This window comes from Coptis chinensis, unplaced genomic scaffold, assembly GCF_015680905.1.
Source record: "Coptis chinensis isolate HL-2020 unplaced genomic scaffold, ASM1568090v1 utg912_pilon_pilon, whole genome shotgun sequence".
Lineage (NCBI taxonomy): Eukaryota > Viridiplantae > Streptophyta > Magnoliopsida > Ranunculales > Ranunculaceae > Coptis > Coptis chinensis.
This window is the reverse complement of record NW_028238191.1, coordinates 93,407-116,517: the sequence shown is the minus strand read 5'-3', so window position 1 is coordinate 116,517 and position 23,111 is coordinate 93,407. Positions and strand designations below refer to the sequence as shown.

Sequence of the window (23,111 nt, the reverse complement as noted above, 5' to 3'; positions counted from 1 at the left end):
TTTTCAAATCAGGAATGTATGTGTCTGATACACAAACCATGACTGATCGTAGTTCTTCTAACGTCGTTGGACACTAGAAAGACTCATTTTTTGCCAAAGGTGAAAAGACCAATTAACAAATTAGCTAAAAAAAAACTGAAATGATCCGAATGCAGCTCTCACTGTACTGGATTTTTGCAACAAAAAAACTTGTTAGTTGGCAGTGTGTGAAATAGGAAACATAAGAATCACACGTAGTTAGTTGTTCCAAACAAATGAGGTTGGTTCTCCAGTACAGAAAAGGCATGTGTCAAGTTAGATCCAAATTAACCTCATTCACCAAGCTTCCCGGCCGGGGATCTTGCACAACCTAAGGTGTTAATTAACGAAGAATTTACGAGATTGAGATTAAATTTGGTAACAAACAACACCATTAATAGAGTTGTAGAGGTGCAACTCTGAGCTGTTACAGTGGTACACACATTTTTTTATCAGAAACACTAGTTTTGCAACTTTCGATCGTTAGTTCATTATACAAAAATCATAAACTAGTGGTCATTTTGGTTTCTTAGTATAAGCATCTTTCATTCTACATTACATATCACTATAACACACGTGTCCACAATTCAGGTCGTATCTCTATCAACTCGTACCACATTGTCAGTACGTTGTAACGACTCAGACTAAGGTCATCCCAAATCTCAATTACAACTATATATAAAAGTAAATCATCTAGCGCAATTTTGAAGCTCAGTCAACATGTCAATCAAGAAAACATTTACTTTGTAATATTAGAAGTAATGTAAAATCATTAAGATAACACAAAATATGGATCTATATTTGATAACGGCCTGGAGCAAATAAAGAAGGTTAGCTCAAACTTCTATAAATAGAGAAAGATGAACTACGTAAGACTTAACTTAGGTTTACCTCTAGAAACTTGATACATAGACAACTTTTATCTCAAAGAGAGTACAACCATTCCCAACCATCTACAATATCATCAAATCGTAGACCCAAAACACCAAATCTCTACACTTAGCTCTCCAACATGCCAAAAGTGATAAAACTATAAGTCCCAAAACTAGACTAATAACTGACAATCTAATCTAAATCCATGTAGCATATCATATGTGCCATTTCTAAAGTTGGGCAATAAACCCTATAACACATGATACTTTACTATTTCAAGTGAAGCAAATAAAACTGTTTGTGCAACTCTGAAAATTGGAGTTGCATATAAGCAATATTAATTAATAAAGTAATTGTTAATTATTAATATATATTAATTAAAAACGGTCAAAGATTGAAACATTGCGTCAAACGCCTGTGAGAAAAAGAGAGCTTTTTAATTTATCTTCTCTCTGCTTTTTTCAGTTTCGATTCTCGTTTAACACAACAAAAACCTTCTTATTATTCTTTTACTTCATTGGAATACTCAAAATCTTATTAAAACTCTCTTTTATTTAAGCTCTTTATGTTAAAATTTGATTGGAATTTTTTGTTGTTTCAAATTGTGGATTGAGTATCAAAGTTGGAGTCTTTAATGGAAAATTAAGGAAGGGGCAATGGCAGAAACGGATGAAAATGATGGTGGTGGTGGTGGTGGAACAATTGGTGATTGGAGAGCAATGATATCAAGTCCTAGAGGAAGTCTATTTTCTGGGTTTTTAGCAGATGGCTGTGTTTCAAAGTCATTTTCTCAGGTGTTTAATGGGTCTGATAATGTTCAACAACAAAGTGTAGATGTTGTTAATGATAATAATAGTAATAAAGGGGAGTTTTTGGCAAAAAATGGCCAAGAGTTGAATGGAGTTGGTTTGGAAGGTTCTAGTAATTGGAAAGTAGCACCTGGTAGAAATGGAGGAGGGAGTATAGCAGAAAGGAGGGCAAGGTTCAATGCGCCGAGGCTTAATACAGCTCGATTTAGGACTACTAGTCCATTGTCTTCGCCATCTGTTCGTTCTCCTTATCTTACAATACCACCTGGTCTTAGTCCAACATCTTTGCTTGATTCCCCTGTTATGCTTACATATTCTCAGGTAATGTAACTAGAATTGTTATGTTGTTCATTTGAAATGTCAGTTTTCATTTCTTTTTTGGATCTTTGTTAGATAAGATATATGTAAATGATGTGGTTGATGGACCTTTATTGTGTGGATTTCTAACTTTGATTTAATTTAAATGGTTTTCTTAGTAATCACTGTAGTATGTAGTCATTGAGGATCAGACTTTTTGTTCTTCCTTTCGATTGGAATTTTGGATTCTGTATATTAGATGAGTGGGTGGTGGAATAATTGTGTGAGAGGAGGCTAGCTGCTTCTTTTTGAAAAAAAGTTTAAATCGATCTGGAGGAAGATTATGTGATAGATTGGAACTTGTTTGCGAGTCACATATTACTGAAATTACGTATGGTGCACATAGTCACAAAAATCTCCGATTTAAAAAAAAAAAACGTAAAAAGTCTCCGAATTGACTGGTTGCCGAATTTCTAAACGAATAAACAGTAAAAACGGTAAAAATCTCCTAATTCTCAATGTTTACCGATTTTTTCTGATTTCTAGCGAACTTATGATTTTTTTTCCGCTTTCCATTAATTTATTTTAATATTTTATTTTCTGAATTGCAAATATTTGTAGGATATAACAAGACTTTACATATATATTTGCAAATTTTAAATTTGATATGCGCTCGAAGTAACCCTAACATGATGTACAATCACACTATGCATACTATTTTATGTTTTAATTATTTATGACTTTCCCAATTTTTTAAATGAATTTGTACGAATTAATGATTTCATCCATGCCGAATTAACAACGAATTCCGAATTTGTGACTATGATGGTGCATAGGTAGGGACTTGGGGCAACCCTGGATTAAAAGAAAACTGTGAAAGACTCCAACTAGAAGTTTCTTGTAATTCTGTTACTTTCTGTTGAATTTGCATCAGTAAACTCTGGAATCAAGCATGATTCTAAATTCATGAATAAAATTTGTTTCCCTTTGATTTTAACGAAGTCTTTTTTTTCTTCTTAGGCACTACCATCTCCAACAACTGGAACTTTTCCATTTCCCTCTCAGAGTCTAGATGGTACTATACTGATTTCAGAAACTACTGATGTAAATAAGGACAAGGATGCTGGTATTGATTCCTCGTTTATGTTCAAGCCTCATGGGAATTTGGTTTCCTTCCAAGGTCTTTCTCGCACGGAAAATCAGGTAATTGTTTGCTGTTTCATTCTAATTGAATTTTAATAGGTGCTTCTTCTCACAGTTTGATGTTGTATAGAGTTTTGTAGGTTAATAGTTTATGTAATGTTCTTTCTTTATTTTTCAGAAAATATAAAATTGATCATAGAATCAGTAAGAGGCAGGAAGAAACTTGGTAAAATAAGGCGCACCGCTATGTCATCACATCTCCTTATAATTGATCTATATCCATTAAAAGGACACCTAGCAAGGGTCCCTGGATTCAGTGAAGAGTTAAACCATAGGCATGCCAAGAAAAACCTCTTACCTATCCTAAAATAGTACCTGTTTCTTTCAAGTTTCAACCACTAAAAGATATAGAAGTTAAAGACCAAGGCAAATGAAATTTGGTGAGTATAATGAAAAAGGTTGCTAAAGAATATCTGCACCAATGTACATCTGTTGATAAAAAGTGTGTTCATCTGTTTACTGTATTTGCTTTTATAGGTTTCTTCCTCTTCCAATCTGAGTCAGAATATGGAGATGGCTGATGCTAACCATCAAATTCTCGCTCCAGTGCAAACACAAGCGGAATTTGGTTCTCAAGCAGGGTTACCGAATCAAACAAGTACAAAAAATTATTCCACCAGTTCTCCCTCTACAGTTGAAGGTCCAACCAATATGAATGTGGATTCTGATTGCGTTCCTTCACAAACATCTGATACAGTTGCTGCTAGTGAGCAAGCTCCACAACTTGAGCAGCAGGTCCATGTAGAAGATACAGGGTCGCAACAACGTTTGGAGGGGGAGCAGAGAGTGGCATATCCTACTACGGTGGCAGGAAGACCATCAGAAGATGGATATAATTGGAGAAAGTATGGCCAAAAACAAGTAAAAGGTAGTGAGTATCCCCGGAGCTACTATAAATGCACTCATCAGAATTGCCAAGTCAAGAAAAAGATAGAACGTTCCCATGATGGTCAAATAACAGAAATAATTTACAAGGGCACTCATAACCATCCAAAACCTCAGCCCAGTCGTCGATCAGCGCTTGGAACAGCATATTCTACGAACGAGATGTTAGAGACAGGTGAGGAATCCGGATCGTATGTCAAAGTTGAAGGGGGCTCTGCTTGGAGAAGTATGCCACAGGGGTCAAAAGATAATTCAGATTGGAGAACTGATGGTCTGGAGAGAACTTCATCAACTTCTGTTGTAACTGAAATTTCTGATCCTTTATCAACTGCTCAAGGAAAACAGTTGTGTATACTTGAATCTGCAGATACTCCAGAGCTTTCATCTACACTGGCTAGTCACGATGAAGAAGAAGATAGAGCCACACAAGGAAGTATATCACTTGGTGATGACGCTGATGATGATGAGTCCGAGTCAAAAAGAAGGTGGTTGTTGTAGTTTACTATCATACCTTATTGTCGCATAGTCATCATGCTCTCTCTCTCTCTCTCTGACCATACTAGCTACTATAACTGAAAATGAGTGCTTAATTATCCTATCTTTGCTACCTCACAGGAAAAAAGATAACTGTTTAATGGAAACAAGTATGGCATCAAGGGCTGTCCGTGAACCAAGAGTCGTTGTTCAGACAGACAGTGAAGTGGATATACTTGATGATGGATACCGTTGGCGCAAATATGGGCAAAAAGTTGTTAAAGGAAATCCAAATCCTAGGTACTTGGGTTAATGAATTTCAAACTTCCAATTCTCTTTGGATCTTTGTTTTCCAAGTTGGGCCTTCTACTTTTAATTGTTTGTTTTTTGTTTCTGTCTCGATCCTTCAGGAGTTACTACAAATGCACGAGTGCGGGATGCTCTGTGAGGAAGCATGTAGAAAGAGCTTCTCATGATTTGAAATATGTAATTACAACATACGAGGGGAAACACAACCATGAGGTGCCTGCAGCTAGGAGCAGTAGTCACATGAACTCAGCTGGTGGTAGTGTACCTCCACCCAACTCAAATACTCAAGCCTCCCTGACGCTTCAGAGAAGCACCAATATCCCAAAGCCTGAAACACAAATCCAAGATCTGGTACCTCGTTTTGAGAGGAAACCCGACTTCAGCAATGAGTTCTTCAGACCTAGTAATCTTGGGGGATTTGGTAGTGATATGAAGTTCGGCTCCTCTGCCTGCTATGACATGAAGCTCCCACCCTTTCAGACTTCCATGCCTTCTAGTTCTTTTGGATTGAATATCACCCACAATGGAATGTATCAAGCGGCTCCAATTGGTCAGGTTGTTTCAGACTTCCAAATGTCAATGCCAATGAATGTTCCTCTTGTTGCTGGAAACCTTGCATTTAGTGGCTTCGATTGCGGTAATCTTGGAAAGGCTATTGCTCCACCTCAATCTTTTATCAGGGGCCAGCAGACTAAGGATGCTGATATGAGGTTTCTGAGGCCAAAACAAGAACAGAAGGACGATGCTGTTTTTGAGTCACACTTACCCTTAAATCATCTTTCAAATGCATCATCATCTGCATACTGCCAGATGATGGGTGGTTATCCGTTATAATTACTTGTTCACATCTCAAATTGAGTCCAAAGAGATGAGGATGCTTTTGAGTGCCTGACAAGATTAATACATGCCTGTCTATTGCGTTAGATTTTTTGGTTATTCATGTTTGTTATTGTACAAAGCAACTTTATCAACCAGCTACTCGCATGCAATGTGCTAAAGCGTATGTAATTACTCTTTGTTTTTTGGTTCGGCTAAAATGCCTATTGAAAAACTTATATTCATACTGGCCTGCAACATCGGAATGGCTTTCTTATTGAATGGATTTAACCACTTTCAGAGGCTCTAGTTTCAAATTCTTTAAATCAGCTTATTGTAGGCATTTTAGCCAGAAATTACTTTTGCGTATGGTTTGCACTTTGAACTGAAGTTCTTCAGCACCAGTACTGAGTGTATGAAAGGCCGTTGCACACATGATACTTCCCCAAAGTTAGTAACACCAACCAGCACTTTCTCAGTTTCTCTCAATCTATCTAGCATCAAGTACAAGGGACTTGACTACCTAACAAACATTATTAAGGCTGATGCAAATATAATCATGGGTGATAACTGGTAAGTAATCAAATTTTATATATATCACCACATAGAGATTTTAGAATACACAGATCTTTTACACAACCATACATCTTTAGTATGTTTCTTCCTATTTATTTCTCTGCACTTTGTTCCTAGGCTTCCTAGCTTCACCAATGTTCCAATGACACTGATTCACCTTCACTAATAGCAGAGGAAGAAGAAGCCTGAACAGTCCAAAACTTAACATCTGCCTCATCACCTAAAACCACTAATTCATCATCTTCAATACTATAATCTTCCCATTCATCATCTTCAAACAAGTTCTCAAAACTATCATCTTCGTCTTCATCTTCATATTCCTCATCACTCTCCTCTTCATCGTCATTCTCATCAATAACATCACCACCATTCTTTCTTCTATTTCTTCTCTCTCTCCTCATTCTCTTTCCTTCTCTAACTAACTCCATCAACCTCTCTTTAGCAAGCAATAGCTCATCTTTTTCCAACAAATTTCCTTTATCATCATATCCTTCTACTAAAAACACAGAATCTCTCTGCCCCTTCAAGCTAACATAAAACAACTCTGGATGTCTAACCAACATCCCTCTAGCCTTGTTCGACAAATTAAATTCCTTGCGAAAATGCGTCAAATGATCAACCAATGTCCTCTTCTCTACCATCATTCCAAGCACTTCTCTCACAATCCCACAAGCCCTTTTCTCAGCTTCAATAGACTCCGGCGAAAACGCCCCCTCCCCTATCTCTTCACAATATGGATTAACTTCAGGCATTTCCTCAAACTTTATCAAAAACTCCTTATGCTTCCTCTTCACATTCAATCCTTTTCTCAATCTCAACTGCTTAAACTTCAATGGCCTATCCACAATCAAATCACGATTACTCAAAGCCATTGGAAGCGGATTCGCAAGGTCGGGGTCCCAAGAAACGAGCTCAAGAGCGCGACCATACGAAGTTTCAACAGTTTTAAACCTCTCTGGATAATCATTACAAAGCCTAGAACGAAAATTTGGTGGCAGCCCAAGATCAGTAGCTAAATGAACAAGCTTAGAAAGTAAAATTCTTCTATGACAAGACAACATAAGAAGCTTTTGAAGCTTAATAGCTAAAGCATTCGAAATGGTATGCTTTAAACTCAACTCTTGAGCAAAAAGAAGTGAAGCTTGGGGTGTAAGTGAGATAAAGAGCTGATCTTGATATGCAGAAGAAGGTAACGAAGATGGGATTTTGAGTAGTTGAAAAATGGTTGGGTATCTATGAATCATTGAAAGAAGTGAACGAGGTTTATGAAGAGAGAGATAAGAACGGCATTTGGAGAGAATGGGAAGTGGGATGTAGTGTTTGGGTTTGGAGAGTAAGAGTGTTTTGAGTTTCTGGACAAATCTTATCTTGTTTTGCTTCACAACATGTCTGTCTAGAGGTGGGCATTTTATGAGTTTCTTGGTAGAAGAAGAAGAGGAAGAAGATTTGATTGAGAGAGAAGTTGGGGTTTTAGGATTGGGTTTTTGAGTGAGGGATGGAGGATTGATGGGAAGGAAGTTGGAGTGGAGGGAAGTGGAGATGTTGTTGGGTTTGGGTAGAGAAGGGAGACTAGAGTGAAATGTAGCCATTTTTTTAGTTCTTGCTGTGATACAGGTTTACAATAAAAATCATAAACATTGTACTAAAATAATTATGGGAAATATTATTGGAAAAATAAAAATAAATTGTGGGCATATAAATTGTGATAAGTTTCAATAAAAAAATAAAATAAAACTCATATTAGTGAATGTTTATTCCTAGTATCTGGAATTCAACATTTCAACATCGTGAAAACAATATGAAGCTAAACACCATTTGTCTCTCCGATACCACCCATTCACAAAAAAAAATATAGTAGATTTCGATGTGCAATTGTATAAAGTTGTTTCATATAAACTTCTAATATAAAAAAACATGTTGTGTTTGATATTTTGATTCGTATTTTTAAGTTTACAACTTTACATTACAAATATTGAATGGATACGTTATTTATAGGCGAATGAAGAAACTACATTACAAATATTGAAAGGGTATGTTATTTATAAGAGTTGATATGAGAAAGGATCAAATTGGAAAGAAAATGAAACTATTATCTAGGTTGACTAGTTGTTGAACAACGCACATGATCATTGGAAAACCATATTCGAAGTAGAATGGATTTGAGTGGGATTGCTTGAGAATATTATCATAGGTTTGTATATGCTAAAGGCTATGTTTGGCAGTATGAATAGAGAGTCCATATTCAGGAATTGGTGACGTGGTAGTCATGTTTACTTTGTATAGGTGTTTGGTATGTCTAAAAAGGTGTTTGGTCTGTCTAAAACGTGGATACTCTAATAAGTCATTTGAATTGCGGGAACACAAAAGTGTGGATAAACAAATCCAAAGGAAAAGCCCAAATTCGTTAAAACGTATTTTCTATCCATGAGAGAAAAAAAATAATAATAATAAAAACAGGTAAAGAATATTCTCCCTCTCTCTTTCTCCTCCTCACTCTCTCTTTCTCTTTCATGAGAATCCTAGTAATGGAATCATAAACCTTATGTATTTTTTCTCTCTCTCTTTTTTTTATTTTCTCACATTAAAACCTTTTTTTTCCTCCAAAAAATAGTGTTTAAATCTTCACATTATTAATCAAATTGGGATTTTTTATTTTTTTTGGGATATTTTTTGTATAAATCAATTAAGTGCTTATGTATTCAATATTTAATTAGAGTTATTATTATTATTATTATTATTATTATTTTATGAGTTTTTATTTGTTTTTAAGTTTTTATTTGCAAATTTTGTATATGATTTTTTTTTTTTTTTAAGTTTTTCTTTTGTATGATATAAAAAATGAGTATATAGGTATGAATGTCAACCAAACAGTAGCCAAGTAAAACATGTGACAGGATAAGAGACAGACACACAAGTACTCCATCTCATGACTTGTATCACCTAATCATAGTTAAGTAATACAATATCTCTTGCAGCCAAACAGAGCCAAAGTGTTTGCGGCAACACAAGGTTTGTAGATGTTAGTTTACCCCGCAACTTTTTAAGTTGTGTTACATCACTTTTACATACTTACATGTAAAATTTGCCAAATGCTAATCCAAAACCGGTCCCATTGCCACTGTAGGTGTTGAAATCAAACCGTACTGAGCAGTGGCAGATACATGATTTTTCCATGAGTCAGGTTCCTTTATAACTGAGTACAGATTAATCTCTGTAACCATGTTATTTCACTGTTAAAACTGTGTTGAGATACCTAACACACAAAATTTGAGGTCGAGGTCTGTATTTCGAGATGATCCAACGGTTAAATAACACGGTTACAGAGATTAATCTACCCGATTATAGAGGAACCAGACTCTTTTCCCTAGCACGCTCGCCACACAAAAGAAACATCCATCTCTAAAGCACGAAAGCACCTCCTAATAGGTTGTGTCCGCGTCGGACACAGACGCGGTCAACATGGTCAGGACGCGGATTTTGACGTAAAAAAATAAAAAATAAATAAAAATAATATTAAAAAACTCAATTTTTTCATTTTTTTTGTTTTGTTAAGACTTATAACATGTTTTTAAAGTTTGATTAGGAAATATTAAACTTAATTTTGTGGCTATTTATCTTTAATAGTTTTGAATTTATGAATATTGATATATTTAATTTAGTTTTTAATGTTTAATTTATATAAAATAAAATTATAAATATTAATTAATTTCCGTATGCTTGTTGCGACCGCGTCCTATTTTTTTTTTTGAGCGTCCGTGTCGTGCAACATAGGCATCCATTGATTTGGGACAGTCGCACTAGTTATTGCCTTATTGGACAGCAGTCTATATGAGTATTGCTTAATCCCTGCTTCTCCCTCGTAATCAATTAGGCGATTCAAGTGAAACAAGCATAGTTATTTCCAGGTGTCTCAAAAATTACTCAAAAACAGGACAAATCTAAGTATCTAACACAATGGGTGTCATGACACGTTAACCAAAATGCTTTGCCACGTTTAACGAAATGCGCCATGCGTCCAAGTCGCATGAATCTTTTCTGCTTTAAGAACGCCCAACGTAACGTAAGTATACACTCACTTCACACCACAACACTAGAAGCAGAGAAGCAACACTTTTGTCCAAAAAATGGCTACAGCTCAACCTCATGTGCCTGGAGAACCAACACAAGCTGGAACATCTTTAGTTGAAACAGCAGCAAGTGCTATGCAGAGTTTCAACCCCATCAACAAAATCCACCAACACCTTTGTGCTTTCCACTTTTACGCGGATGACATGACTCGCCAAGTTGAAGCACACCACTTTTGCGCTCACCTGAAGGAGGAAATGCGACAGTGTTTAATTTACGATAGCAATGAACCTGATGCAAGACTTATTGGGATTGAATATATTGTTTCTGAGAATTTGTTTTTAACTTTGCCTGATGAGGAAAAGAAGCTTTGGCATAGTCATTTGTTTGAAGTTAAAGGTGGGTTTCTTTTCATGCCTGGTGTACCTGGTCCTGTTCAGCGTCAAGATCTTGAGAAGGTTTGTAAAACGTATGGGAAGGCTATTCATTTTTGGCAGGTTGATAGAGGCGATCTTCTTCCTCTCGGTTTACCTCAAGTTATGATGGCTCTTACTAGAGATGATCAGCTCCATCATATACTTTCTCAAGGTATCCATTTTTTTGCACGTCTTGTCAATTTTGTTTTCTATAGGACTATGGTACTATGGTGGCACGGCGCGTCATGGAGAGTTCTTAACTATGTGTTGGCCATCTAAATTATATGCAGATTGTGAAAGGCGGTATGGTATCTCCTTTGCAAAAGAGAGGGAGAACAGGGCATACATGGAAGGACCGGTACATGGTATACATCCTAAGGCTAATGCAGAAGGGAAGGGGTTGAAAACCACATTGAGGGAGACTGAGTTCAGGCCAGTTGATGCGTTTCCAAGGGTCTTTGTTTGAATTTTTACATGTACGATATATCTTAGTTTGTAAATCTACTATCTAGATTTGTGTCTTCGCCTTGTGTCAAGTTTCGTTCTATATTGTGCAGTGCATGTTCGATCTAAATTAGTAAATCTAAACCACACAATGCCATTAATTAGAGGCTATGATGGGCCAGAACAAGATTAGCCTCGGCAAATAATTGGCATTGTCGATCTAGAGAATTGGAATACTAGACTTTGTAAATGATTTAAGGGTCCGTAACAGTTTGACACAAGAAAAGAGATCGACAGAGAGATAAAACAAGTTTACACAGATGTCACAGAGAAGAGATGTACGTCCATATAGCCATTCCCTAAGATAAATATAATTTTAAGCTACAGGCTACAACATCACATCTTCGTTTCATATCTAACACAATTCGTACAGATAAAATACTAGCACAAATGCGCAGAAAGAATGCAAGATTAGCACAAATTTTCTACAACTGGGCTGAAGTTTTGTTCATTTGATAAAAAATTAAAAGTCTGGTGAACCTTGTAAGAAAATTTTGGGAGACGCCGTGCCAATTTGCAAAATACCATAAATCTGAGATGATGGGTGAGTTATAGCAAGTCTAATGGGGGCTATATGAGTTGCTAAAAGCAAATGGCGGACGACAGAAATTATACCGTTATACCGTCCAATACCGTTATACCGTCCGTATCATTTAGTACTTCAAAACAGACCACGCACGCAATTGGATTAGTTTTTTTATTTTGGGAAGCCAAATTTGGCTGGGCAAGCTAAAAAGCAGCAGTCCAATTTAACAGCTTTCAATTGGACTTGCTCTTACATTTCATATTGAAATTCAAATATGTTGAATTAATTAGGTGTAACTTTTGTAGGTCACGGTGACCTCACGATGACCTGGCCTCAGTGAGTCAAATCCAAAAATCAATATGGAATTCAGGCACTAGATTCTGTGAAACTGAAACTGACCCAAGTTACTGTAAATAAGTACAGAAACTAGATGGGAACTAGATGGCATTCAACTTTCTGTAAAATTTTCTCCAGTTACCAAAATTACCCTATTAATTATATGCAATGGACAAATGAACTAGAACAAAAAAGGAACAAATAAAGAGTTTCTTCTGTGCATTTTCTTCTTGCACCATTTGTGCTTTCAGCTTTGTTTTCTTACCTGGTGTCAATAAAAAAAAAGACCATTTTGCCATCTATGCTTAATGAGTTGATGTAACCCTGCCTAATTAGCTACTTCTCTCTTTTTCACTTTTTCACTCTTTCAAACTCTGTAACTAAACCTCATGGCCTCATGCACTGCACCCTTGTCTTGTAAACCTTAGAAACAGCTAGATTACTTGTATTTTATGCTTTGTCACTGGTTTCTGCATTGGGGCTTTGAATGTCAAGATAAGTTTCACAGGTTTTTTCCAATGTCTGGGATCTGCTTCTTTGGATTTTTAAGGTTTTTATTACTGCTAACATTTCATGATTTTATGATGTTTTTGAGCTGATCCTTGTTTGGAACCAAAGAAAAGATCTTTTTACATGTTTGCTTGTGTTTAACTCTAGTTATGGATTACTACTACATATAGATAATAAGGACATTTTAGAAGTTTGATGTTTCAGATTCATCTGAGAATTGCAAGACATGGGTTCTAATGAAAATGCAACAGCAGTGGACATTTCTAAGCCATTCTCCTTGAGGTAAACAAAGGGGTTCTCTTTAAATTTCTCTTATATCATAGTTATTCTAGTCTCTTGGTACACAGTGTGGTTATGCATGATGGTTATCACAGTTGAAACGTTCTACTTTTTAATTTCTGTTACCTGGTTTTGATTCAGTACATAAAATGTTCTATGTGGACTAGTGGATGCACGCCGCAGTACTCCTAAACATATCATATATAATCATTTGAGCTTTATTTCATGAACTTTTCGATTGTTCTGCTAATAATATAACAGATAAATTATCTTACCTAGATGTTTTGATGTAAACTCTGTTAGTATTTGTCATATTCAACCTGTACTACAAAAGGTGGTCTCATGTTTGGGCAAACCCTCCACATCCATTGACGATCTCAAACTCTGCAATTTACACTTCTTGAGCCAAGTTTCCATGATTTCATGCTTAGTATCAGTAATGCTCATCGACTCAAATTAACCTTGCTACAGTACTGTGTCTTTAAAATGAAAATCTGGAAGTAGGACTCGTACTAATATCTGAAATTGACTCTCTCTTTGAAATTTTACTACAGAAATTATGTTGTTGAAGCTCGCAAGCAGGATATCCGTCATAATTGGCCATTTCCTGAGAAATATTTGGAAACCTGTGTGGAGCATGGCATCGACAGATTGCTCCCTCCATTTGAATCTCGAGAATCAGTGAGGTTGCGTTCATTCAGAGAACATGCTCATATTGGTTCTAGTAACTATTCCTGTATGGAAATTAAGGAACGTACCAAAGTTGGGAGTGATGTATGCATTGGTGAAGCAGTTTCAGAGATTACAAGGCAGATGCACCCTTTGTCTCTATCTGCCAACAGACACGAGAACGATGAAAGTGGCCCAAGCTCTGATATTGCTCTTCATCCGATAAATATGAAAATTGACACCTCATCTTCCAAATCAAATAGTATCTATCACGAAGATCAGTGTTTTTCAGCAGTGCCTTCCACCCGGAAGTTGATGGAAAAAAGAAAGAAGCGTAAAGGAAGAATAAGAAGTTTATCCATGACAGAAATTTATGCTGAAGCAAGACCTTGTGTTTTGGAGGACTACGCTGAGATTAACGGATTAACCTGGGTTGCTATTCCTAGGGTGATGCAATCTATTTGTGATGAAGGTACTAAAGAAAGTAAAAGTATCGTAGATCATAGGAGTGAAAGCATGATCACGGTGAGCCATGATTATGGGAATAATTCAGCTGAGAGTATGAAGATAAAGCAGACAACAGATGACAATGAAGTGAACAATGACTATCATGTGATAAAGAGCAGACTTTCAAGATCAAGTGCAGTGGTTGTAAATCGAAGGCACATAACAGGAAATCAGCTAATCCCTCTAAGAAGAGAATCTAGTGAGGTAATGTTTCTGATGCTAATGCCATTCTGCTCTATGCTTTACATTGACTTTATGCTACAAATTCATGAAAAAAAAATGTCAGACAGTCATTGAACCTTATGCTGTGGAGAATTGAGTACTACAAAATGGATAGCTAGGTACTTTAGTAGGATAGCATAACTGCAGATGAAATTTCAATACAAGTGCTAATATAATATCATAAGATCTTTACGAAAAGAAAGGTGGATCAGAAAATGCAGACATATCCATTAGCTTAGAGAAAACTTTAGATCTAGAAACAAATATCATACCTTGATGTAAAAGAGGAACGCTCGTCAGAATATATGAGAGCATGAGCTTGAGAATGTGCCAATGTCCCCAAGCCAGATATATATGAAGATGACTTGTGAGTTTTAATCGAGCATGATCAACTTAGCTTAGGTGAGATGAGAAGTTTCCCATTCAGTTGTTCCATCGTCTTGCTGTATAAGAAATGATGTCCAAGAGATAGTTTATGGTGTCTAGTGGAGGAGCTCAGAATTCCTTCTGGTTAAAATCGTATATTTTCTTCAGTGAATGATGTTATTGAATGGTATGGCTCGAGCTAAAGTTATGGATATCAGTACATCATTGTGTTATCCTTTCAGCATACATATATTATTAACTACTGAATCATCAACAATAAGCACATTATTTTCCAATTGCAGGCACCTATTTGAGATCTTTCCCATCAGAAGAAGAAATGAATGGAAGCTAAAGACAGGCTTGCATGCAGGCCGAGTTTTTTCAAGAGATGGATTTTACAGATGCGGATAGTCGGATAGACATGAAAATCAATTAATTACCAAGCAAAGCATTCTTCTATTTATGAGAAAGGTTGTACAGTAGATTTAATCTAAACAGAACAAAGTAACACACAGTTCTCCAATTTGCTGCCAATTGAGCAACTGCAACCATAGACAAAGCTCTATTCGGTACTCAACTCACTCTTGAAGATTTGTTTCATCAATTCTGCAATGTGGGGATGATCTTCTATGCTATTCACACCATTTTTATTCAATGAAAATTTTCGTGAGAATTTTGTTTTGGAAACTTTATGTTACTAATTTGGGGAGTCAAGACATTTTGTTAAGTGTATTAATCAGACAAATCCAGGAATATGTACTTAATGACAGACATTTTGTATAGGTTTACGGCAACCCTTACACTCTAGCAGAATCCTTCAATTTGCAGGAAGCATTCAATAATAAACCGCTCCTTATTTTGCCAGCTGGTAAAGTTAGAAATGAGTATTCTACTATTCTGCACTACAAGCGTTCACAGATACTTGGGAGTTGGGACTTCCAATCAAGATTTCGACAAGTGAATCTGAATTAATATATGATTAGACCGGAATAAATTTCGGTAGAATGTATGCCTATTTAGTGTTTTGTAAGTTAAGTGTATACACTCTTGTAAATTTCAGAAAACTTGCAAGTGCTATATGCTAACTGGGTAAGGAAAATGTCAGATCTGACAAGCTGGAAGTCAATAGACCCTTATTTACCCACTCATTTATGAATATGTTTCGTTCTTACAACAATTCAAACTTGTTGCAATACAAATATACACACAACTATATGTTAGCTGCATATTCCAAGTGGAATGGTAACAGATGTCGCATCCCCCTTGACCAGCTGCTGCAATCTTGTGACAACAGCCAACAGAGTGACCTTAGATCCATAACAGCACTAATATGTCGAGCCTCAGGGCTCACTCTGCCAATAAAGACTACAAAACTTCAGTAGTTACAGACATTGCATGATTTTCAGGGCTCGGATGCCAGTATGTCAGATTGGGCGTCAGGGCTCACTTTGCACACTTCTGCATTGAATCCACAATCCATGAGAAGAAGCAACCATGCTCTTTGTTGTTCTGAGAGTCGATCCCGTGGGCCTTTGACTTCAACAAGTTTGGCTTCACCAGTATATTCTCCAACAAAGCGCCATAGGAACAGATCTGGCATGCCCCTTGACCAACTCCCGTAATCTTGTGCCAAGAGCCTGCAAAGCGAGGCCAGACAGGGGCCGCCAACACACGTAACTGCAGCCCGTAAGTCAGCTAAGGAATGCCGATCCCAGTTGACACCCCGGCAAGATGTTCCAACATGTGATTCCCATGAAGTAATAAGAATTTCTTCAGCCATCCCACCATGGATGTTCTGAAGATGAGATTCTATTATGCACTTTCGTGCTATATAGAACTTATCAGTCCCAAGATCCAAGGGGGCTGTCTACAACCCAAAAAAAAAGGATCAATCTTTTCATTTCGTTTATTTTTCTTTTTCAAGCAAAAAGCTTTTTGCTTGATTTTCATTTCATTTCATTTTCTATTCCTCCGTAATTAACTCAGGGTTGTGTTTTCGATCATGGAAGCTTTAAAGTGTGACGGCTTGAAGATATAAGTTAAAGAGGTCAAGCAGATGTTATGGAAACTTGCCTGTTGCAAATGAGGTTAGCCCCCACTTGGACTCCCTATATATAAAGCAAGAATAAGGATCAGAAGTCGCAAAATTCAAATTCTGTACCTGAAATTTGGTGTGGAAGACATCTGGCACATCTGTGAATATAATATCCCACATGAGAAGCCCAAAAATAGTCATCCAAATGCCACTTTCTGTATGTACACCATTCCAACCACCTCCTTCCCCAGCATAATACCGCAGAGCCAGCTGCTCCACGCCACATTGCTCACCATCATCACCATAAAACCTGTTCTTCATCCCCATATCACAGTTCAAGGGTCTCCCCTGAACCTGTACCTAATAAAGACAGTGTGAAAAGAAAACTGTTACAGGTGTAAAGTCACAACTGGCAAGACGAAATGATCTTTACGAATGTAAATTAGCTTAATGATCCTCGCCTCGTACACAGAAGGAGATTTCTGACAAGATAAACATCAAGCCAAAAGTGTAACTGTATCCTAAGAAGTGAAGGAACCTCTTTGCTTGGGTGAGGCAAGTAACATCCAGTATGCACAGTAACACAAGGATTTTTAAGGGGATTGAAGTCTCAACCTACATCCACCCAACAAGATACCTACTAATAAATAGAAACAAATTGCACGAAAACAGTATCAATCCCCGGCATGAAGAAATAGACATGATAAGCTTCGAAAGGCTAGCTATGTTTGAGGGTTGCTGTTTATATCACTTGAAGCCCATCATACCAGTTCAGACTAAAGTTGATTGTTTAGACATTCAGTGAAGATCCAAAGAAACCGGTGGCTGGTTGCATGACCTATTAGCAAAGCAAATTGAATGATTGCATCTTTAGGCACAATGATGGGCACTCGGCCAAATATACAGAGTTCTGGGCTATGAATATACAGCTTAGATTGCTGCTATCCTAGACCTTTTCAGAGATTTAGAACTTAGGGTTAGAACTTAGGGACGCAGAGAGGTGATAATAATAAGCATTTAAATGAAGGAAGGTGGCTGGATGAACAGGTATTTTGGAAATAAGAAACTTGAATAGAGAATAAAGAAGCTATTAATATCCACAGTATTCTAAAAGCCTCTGACGCATGAAGATTTGGCAATGACAAAGTAGGAAGTATTCCAATAAATTTTTTGCTTGGATCTCCACCCTTGCTCTCTTTAATAACTCTTCCTCAACAGCACAGCTAAAGCCTTACCACATCAAATGAATCTTTGTTCTGTGTACTATCCTAACTTCAAGCAAATGTTAAGCAACGATAGTCTCACCTCCTTGATTTTCCTTTTAATGGTCTCTGAGTAACTAGGAACTTTCCAACGCCTTGGTGGTCTTCCCAAGCGTAATACCCGTCTTTGCAGAGCCATTTTGGAACCAGCACGCACCCATGTATCCAGTAACCCTTCTTCTGCCACTGACAGACTGTCATCAAGATGGCCAATATGCTCCAAATTAACGGAAAGCCTCAGAGTCCAATATCCCCGTCTTCCATCAGAAGTAATTCTGCTCAGGAGACGCTTCAATAACCTTATCGCATCCTTGTACCTGAAAATGATAATTAAAATCCATTCAGAAGTCCACAAATAAATGAGTGTGTTATTTATATAAGGAATTGGCAGCCCTGTCTTTGTATGATGGCCAGCTCAGCTTCTTTAGAAAATAGTTTTGGAAGGGCTCCATTCAACCTTCCCTAACAAAGAATGAGTACTTCGTATACAATATAACATTGGGACCACCGGGGTCTCCTAAGCAGGACAAAAAACAGAGAGTGTCTATGCGCATGCATGGAGTTAACAGAACTGTATTTACACGCCAAAACCACAAGACGATATGATCAGAACCACCTCAATACCTGCGCCACGCCGAGAAAAGAAATGCCCAATGTGACCACTTTTGAGTAGACCCATGAAGCAGAGAAAATGGAAATAGAAGTCCCCGCAGAAGAAGACTGGAATACTTCCCCAGGAGAACTGCATACGCGACCATCAGATATCTCTATGCACCTAATCACCATATTAATGTTGTTTTCTTCAACGGATTGATCCATTACTTGTGCTACTTCAATGGCCTGTTCCAGATAACAACTATTAACAGTAAAGAATATAACAGACTTGGTAATACAGATCATTAGAGGAATTTCAAATGGGATGAGCATGATTTCTGAACTTCGAGACAGACAAACTAACACCTCTTCATACGCAAGCAGGTCAGATCGAACTGGAAATATATGGTTTGAAACTATGCAATTATAAATAGGATACTTCACAAGCCCCAGATCAACCAGAAGAAAGGCTGACAGATCTTGGTCCCCGTTTAGGAAGAAAAGCCTCTGCACGAACATCACATTATAAACTTAAGGAAGTCGATTGAAACATAAACCCAGAAAATCACACTTTTCATCTGATTGAGAGAACCTGGACACGCCAGAGAAGGAACTCAGCAGTTGAAGAGATCCGAACACAGATTCCTGCCCTATTCAAGATTAAGCTTGGTAGAGATGAACTGCATAAAAAAGAGCAAAGAAAAAACTCACAAAATATAAACAAAAAAGTGAATCACAGAATATGGAACCCAACATCACAACTTAAATTTGAGAAGCAAACTTCTTTTATACCACATCCCATCTTCATATGAAGCATAGAGTGCCGCAATCAACTCTGGCCTTCTTTTTGAGTAGATATCCTTCTGGTCATGGAATAAAATAATTTTAGAAAAGAGATAAAAGAGAAGAAACACAATTTAGATCCATATGATGGGAAAAAAGGGAACTGTATAGAAGTCTTTCATTAATGAAGTGTACATTCGTTTCAAAAATTCCAGAAGTAACTTCTCAACTTATCCAATAATAATAATAATAATAATAATAATAATAGTAATAATAAAAATAAATTAATAAATAGAAAGAGGGGTTGGATGATTGAGGTCAAGATGCGTTTTTAGTGCTCATCTCAAACCCGAGGCACGTCAAGTGAACACAATAACCTCAATTTGCCTTGTATTGATCAATCAAGAATCCATCGATGGATAAATGAGGATATTTGTACAGCAAAATTTAGAATAAGAAAAAGTAAGGTTGTGTTTGACCCGTATCTGTCCACAAAGTGTGCCTCCTACTTTGCACTCATTGAAAATCAGTGCATCAATGTAAGGAGCCCAAACTATGGAAACCAGATGCATATTTTGTTTGTTTCGGGATTCCCAGTTGATTTGATTATTCAGTTGACCTCAAAGCCAGCTGAGCAGAAACATCAGGTTTAGTACCCTTCGTGGGATAGGAGACATAGGGCTAAAGAGAGAGCCAAAAAAGGATATTCGTGTATAATCCTGCATGACCTCGAATGTTATCAGTTCCAGCACATGGAGACCTAACATTTTGTTTTCATTCCTTGAAGAAGCAAATTGTTTTAAAATATGTGTAGCAATACCTCAATTCAGGTCTGGAGCTGTAACTTTATAACGTTATCTAATTTTTCAACTTGTGTTTCTCAGGAAGTATAACTACTCAGTGCTCACCTATATCATGAACTAGCAAGTGAAAACATAAGAGCTAGGAGAGAGTCCTATTCCAATGAATCAGAACTCCGACGAAAAGTTTCAACCCATTGGTGTCGGTTCAAAACACAACCCTTAATACAAAGTAAACAAGAATTTCATATAAATTTGAAATTTCATGTATGTATGCAAAAAATACAAACCTTGAAACATGTCTGACGCAAAATTTCTCGGATTTCAGAAACATTAAGCACATCCAGCACCTCCTTTAAGTCATAATCATTTAGCTTCATGGACTCAAGGGAGCACATATAACCTGCACCTGTAACGAAATTACATGAATAAAAATGTTTCCTCCCAAGATTCCAACTAAATTTGACCAAGAAAATTGCTGAATAGTAAATTCAATTTACCACAGAGCCCCTCAATGGCTTGATGATAATCCACTATTTCAGGGTACGCAACATTGGACATCCGAAACCACGGACCTAAAAGCAACCACAATTTCCATCAACTAAATTATATAGAGATGGCTAAGTCCGAGTCTTTTAGAGTTTGAGCCATTTGTATTAAATTCATGGTACATCCTTATAAATGCATTAGTCTTAAAGAAGGGTAAGTTCCTGGAAGTAATCCACTTATTTGAGAAAGAGAAAAAATAAAGTAAGTTTTTCGACAAGGCTTTGTTCAAACAAACTTCGACACATGGTGAACCATTCACGTCTAGTTAAGTTTTTTCGGCACAAGTTCATATGTATCCCTATACAATATCTTTAAGGATGCTTTTACTAGACACCCACTGAACAGGAAAATAAGATATTGGGCAGTAAGCACCTTTTCGTGTATACAGTCGAACAAAGAGCCTCTGACTATCATCAGAAAGTGCTTTGAAAGATTCTGTTGACAAATATCATGTATGCCACTTAGAAGCAACTAAGCAAGATCAAAATTAAGCGGAAATCATATATATCAAGAAAAAATCAGCAATGCTGACACTTCTACCTATAAATACTTTTTCATCATCAGTGAAAAGGTGTAGGTGATTAGTCATGGCTTCATGGAGTAGAAGGCAAAAGTTCTGCTGATATTTCGTCATACTAGGGGGAAAGCTCTTGGTGTACTCATTAACACTAAGAACACTTCTCCAGAGAAACTCATAATCCTGATGACCATTAGATTCCTTCTCACCAGAAGATGGCATCCCTCGACAAGCTATCTGAATTGGAACAACATCAAGGGGATGTTTCGGGAGAGACAACACACTTCCCTGCCACACATTTCCAGAATGAGATATGACAATTTGCAAGACCTCTAACTTTTGGCTATCCTCATACTTCTTTTTATCATTTCTGTAATTTTTTTAGTAGATAGAAGCAATAATATTGCTTAGAGCAATACTGAAGATTGCCAAGCAAGGTATTTACATTCTCTAAAAGTTATGCCAAAATAATATAACTTGTAATAAGTATCACCGTGTGTCCGTGTCCATTATCTTTGCTTTGATTGAGACTAATTTTAAATGGTTTGATGGAAATAATACTATATCCAGAAAGTTTTCACACGGAATAACTTTAGTTTGAAACATATGAAGCCTAAATTTCACGTTCAGTTGAGGACAAATGGAAACACTAATACTTTCTGCTAAAACAAGTAATACCTTGAGGTCCAGGTTATACTTCTCAATTAGAGAAGACAGAAATCTAGCCAGCTCTCGAGGGAGATAACCGAGCACCTTCGTGCATCCAGAATCCACAGAGAGCACCTAAATCAAAAAGATTATAAATGGAGCTTAGAAATAATCAAAGGGAAACATAAGCCATAAGCATCTATCGTAGATGAAAATTTGGTCTGACCTTAATTGCGTTTGGATCCTTCACATTTTCTGGATCTCTTGAAAGAGAGATAATGTCCCCTTGTTTCAATTCAACTTCCTCACAAAATTTCCGTCCAACAATAAAAGTGTCGAGAACCGTCAATGGCTTGCCATTTCCAGAACTAGCCGTATCAATTGTTGTATGGTCTTGAAGGAACTTAGCAGTGTCCACTTCTTTGTCATTGTCAACCTCTTCACAAGTTTCTAAAGTGGTTACTGAATTCAAAGGGAGAGGTTCAGGCAATGTAGAAATACTACTTTCCCCAACATTGTCATCAAAATTGTTTTGTGGTACATTTCCCTCCACATTATCTGATCTACTGTGCTCAATATTTTCCTTTGGTCTAGCACAAAAACTAAACTGAAGAAGAGTGCTCTGGGTAAGTTTGCGCTTGGTTCCTCGTGCCAAGCATGCATCTGCAAACATAGTCCCCCACTAACCAATGGTAATCCAAGCTTGAAACTTTTGCATAAATGTAAATTACTGAATAACAAATTGGTAAATTTTAAAACTTTATTAAGTAATGCAACAAATATCGAGTAAAACATCATACCCAAGTGAGAATTAACAGCGTAATCATCTCCTTTAACTTTGTTACCGCAAACGGGGCAGCTAACCCAATCCACAGTATGAATTTTCTTCAATGCTCCTTCATCTTCTTCCCCAAGTTTCAATTTGCTCTGATTAAAAATTAACAAATCACAAAAATGAGCCATGGCCTAAAAAAAAAAAAAAAAAAAATGATTGTATGTTAGAGAGAAGTAATAATTGCCTCGGGATTTGTAGAGAAAAGAGATTGACGGTTGGGGAGAAATCTCCTTCGCTTGCCAATGAGTCTGCTTAGGCTCTCTCTTCCCTTCAGCATGATTTGAGCTTCTTCCTCTTTTTTCACTCTCTGTCTCTATTTCTTCTTCTCATTTTTACTTCCCGCCACAAATCTAACTACGTTTATACCCCTATCTGGTTTCAATTATTACGGTTATTGTTAGAACTGAGTTTTGTAATAATATATATGA

At 37.0% G+C, this 23,111-nt stretch overlaps 5 protein-coding genes across 9 annotated transcripts; 3 read left to right on the top strand and 2 right to left on the bottom strand.

Annotated features, from left to right (window-relative positions):
* The first annotated feature begins 1,292 nt into the window (after positions 1–1,292).
* On the top strand, positions 1,293–5,929 carry LOC147472688 (WRKY transcription factor SUSIBA2-like). Its single transcript, XM_086588327.1, has 5 exons — positions 1,293–2,021; positions 3,018–3,200; positions 3,678–4,570; positions 4,701–4,859; positions 4,970–5,929. Exons 1-5 carry the CDS (start codon positions 1,548–1,550, stop codon positions 5,700–5,702), a joined length of 2,442 nt encoding a protein of 813 aa, XP_086444453.1. The 5' UTR covers positions 1,293–1,547; the 3' UTR covers positions 5,703–5,929.
* Positions 5,930–6,251: 322 nt separating this feature from the next.
* Positions 6,252–7,939, bottom strand: EMB1692 (Ubiquitin carboxyl-terminal hydrolase family protein). Its single transcript, XM_086588357.1, has one exon. It carries the CDS (start codon positions 7,847–7,849, stop codon positions 6,389–6,391), a length of 1,461 nt encoding a protein of 486 aa, XP_086444483.1. The 5' UTR covers positions 7,850–7,939; the 3' UTR covers positions 6,252–6,388.
* A 2,390-nt stretch (positions 7,940–10,329) lies between these two features.
* On the top strand, positions 10,330–11,264 carry LOC147472686 (oil body-associated protein 1A-like). The gene is made up of 2 exons (XM_086588345.1): positions 10,330–10,913; positions 11,032–11,264. The coding sequence occupies exons 1-2, from the start codon at positions 10,385–10,387 to the stop codon at positions 11,205–11,207; spliced, it is 705 nt and encodes a 234-aa protein (XP_086444471.1). The 5' UTR covers positions 10,330–10,384; the 3' UTR covers positions 11,208–11,264.
* A 1,026-nt stretch (positions 11,265–12,290) lies between these two features.
* LOC147472685 (uncharacterized) lies at positions 12,291–15,448 on the top strand. Of its 5 annotated transcripts, none has more exons than XM_086588384.1 (4): positions 12,291–12,657; positions 12,806–12,899; positions 13,451–14,276; positions 14,963–15,448. In XM_086588384.1, the coding sequence occupies exons 2-4, from the start codon at positions 12,844–12,846 to the stop codon at positions 14,972–14,974; spliced, it is 894 nt and encodes a 297-aa protein (XP_086444510.1). In that variant the 5' UTR covers positions 12,291–12,657; positions 12,806–12,843; the 3' UTR covers positions 14,975–15,448. The 5 variants fall into 5 exon arrangements, with proteins under 5 accessions (XP_086444510.1, XP_086444513.1, XP_086444511.1 ...); XM_086588387.1 differs by having other exon boundaries at positions 12,502–12,615; positions 12,822–12,899; XM_086588385.1 differs by having other exon boundaries at positions 12,503–12,615.
* Positions 15,449–15,714: 266 nt separating this feature from the next.
* Positions 15,715–23,079, bottom strand: LOC147472684 (zinc ion binding/nucleic acid binding/hydrolase). Its single transcript, XM_086588388.1, has 15 exons — positions 22,868–23,079; positions 22,649–22,775; positions 22,075–22,511; positions 21,879–21,983; positions 21,224–21,488; positions 21,056–21,118; positions 20,635–20,709; positions 20,425–20,543; positions 19,344–19,414; positions 19,144–19,231; positions 18,918–19,058; positions 18,574–18,797; positions 18,001–18,274; positions 16,822–17,055; positions 15,715–16,527 (listed from the first exon to the last, which is right to left on the bottom strand). The coding sequence occupies exons 1-15, from the start codon at positions 22,958–22,960 to the stop codon at positions 16,063–16,065; spliced, it is 2,781 nt and encodes a 926-aa protein (XP_086444514.1). The 5' UTR covers positions 22,961–23,079; the 3' UTR covers positions 15,715–16,062.
* Between the last annotated feature and the right edge of the window lie 32 nt (positions 23,080–23,111).

What these genes read in the sequence shown, in the direction of transcription:
- LOC147472685 (XM_086588384.1), top strand. Translation starts at nt 12,844, where the DNA reads ATGGGTTCTAATGAAAATGCAACAGCAGTGGACATTTCTAAGCCATTC. An exon ending in TCTAAGCCATTCTCCTTGAG is followed by an intron (nt 12,900 to 13,450) that starts GTAAACAAAGGG and finishes ATTTTACTACAG; the next exon opens with AAATTATGTTGTTGAAGCTC.
- LOC147472686 (XM_086588345.1), top strand. Translation starts at nt 10,385, where the DNA reads ATGGCTACAGCTCAACCTCATGTGCCTGGAGAACCAACACAAGCTGGA. An exon ending in CCATCATATACTTTCTCAAG is followed by an intron (nt 10,914 to 11,031) that starts GTATCCATTTTT and finishes AATTATATGCAG; the next exon opens with ATTGTGAAAGGCGGTATGGT.
- EMB1692 (XM_086588357.1), bottom strand. Translation starts at nt 7,849, where the DNA reads ATGGCTACATTTCACTCTAGTCTCCCTTCTCTACCCAAACCCAACAAC.
- LOC147472688 (XM_086588327.1), top strand. Translation starts at nt 1,548, where the DNA reads ATGGCAGAAACGGATGAAAATGATGGTGGTGGTGGTGGTGGAACAATT. An exon ending in TTTCTCGCACGGAAAATCAG is followed by an intron (nt 3,201 to 3,677) that starts GTAATTGTTTGC and finishes TTGCTTTTATAG; the next exon opens with GTTTCTTCCTCTTCCAATCT. An exon ending in GAGTCCGAGTCAAAAAGAAG is followed by an intron (nt 4,571 to 4,700) that starts GTGGTTGTTGTA and finishes GCTACCTCACAG; the next exon opens with GAAAAAAGATAACTGTTTAA.
- LOC147472684 (XM_086588388.1), bottom strand. Translation starts at nt 22,960, where the DNA reads ATGCTGAAGGGAAGAGAGAGCCTAAGCAGACTCATTGGCAAGCGAAGG. An exon ending in TCGACTGTATACACGAAAAG is followed by an intron (nt 20,710 to 21,055) that starts GTGCTTACTGCC and finishes GGTTGCTTTTAG; the next exon opens with GTCCGTGGTTTCGGATGTCC. An exon ending in TCCTTCTCTGGCGTGTCCAG is followed by an intron (nt 19,059 to 19,143) that starts GTTCTCTCAATC and finishes ATGTTCGTGCAG; the next exon opens with AGGCTTTTCTTCCTAAACGG.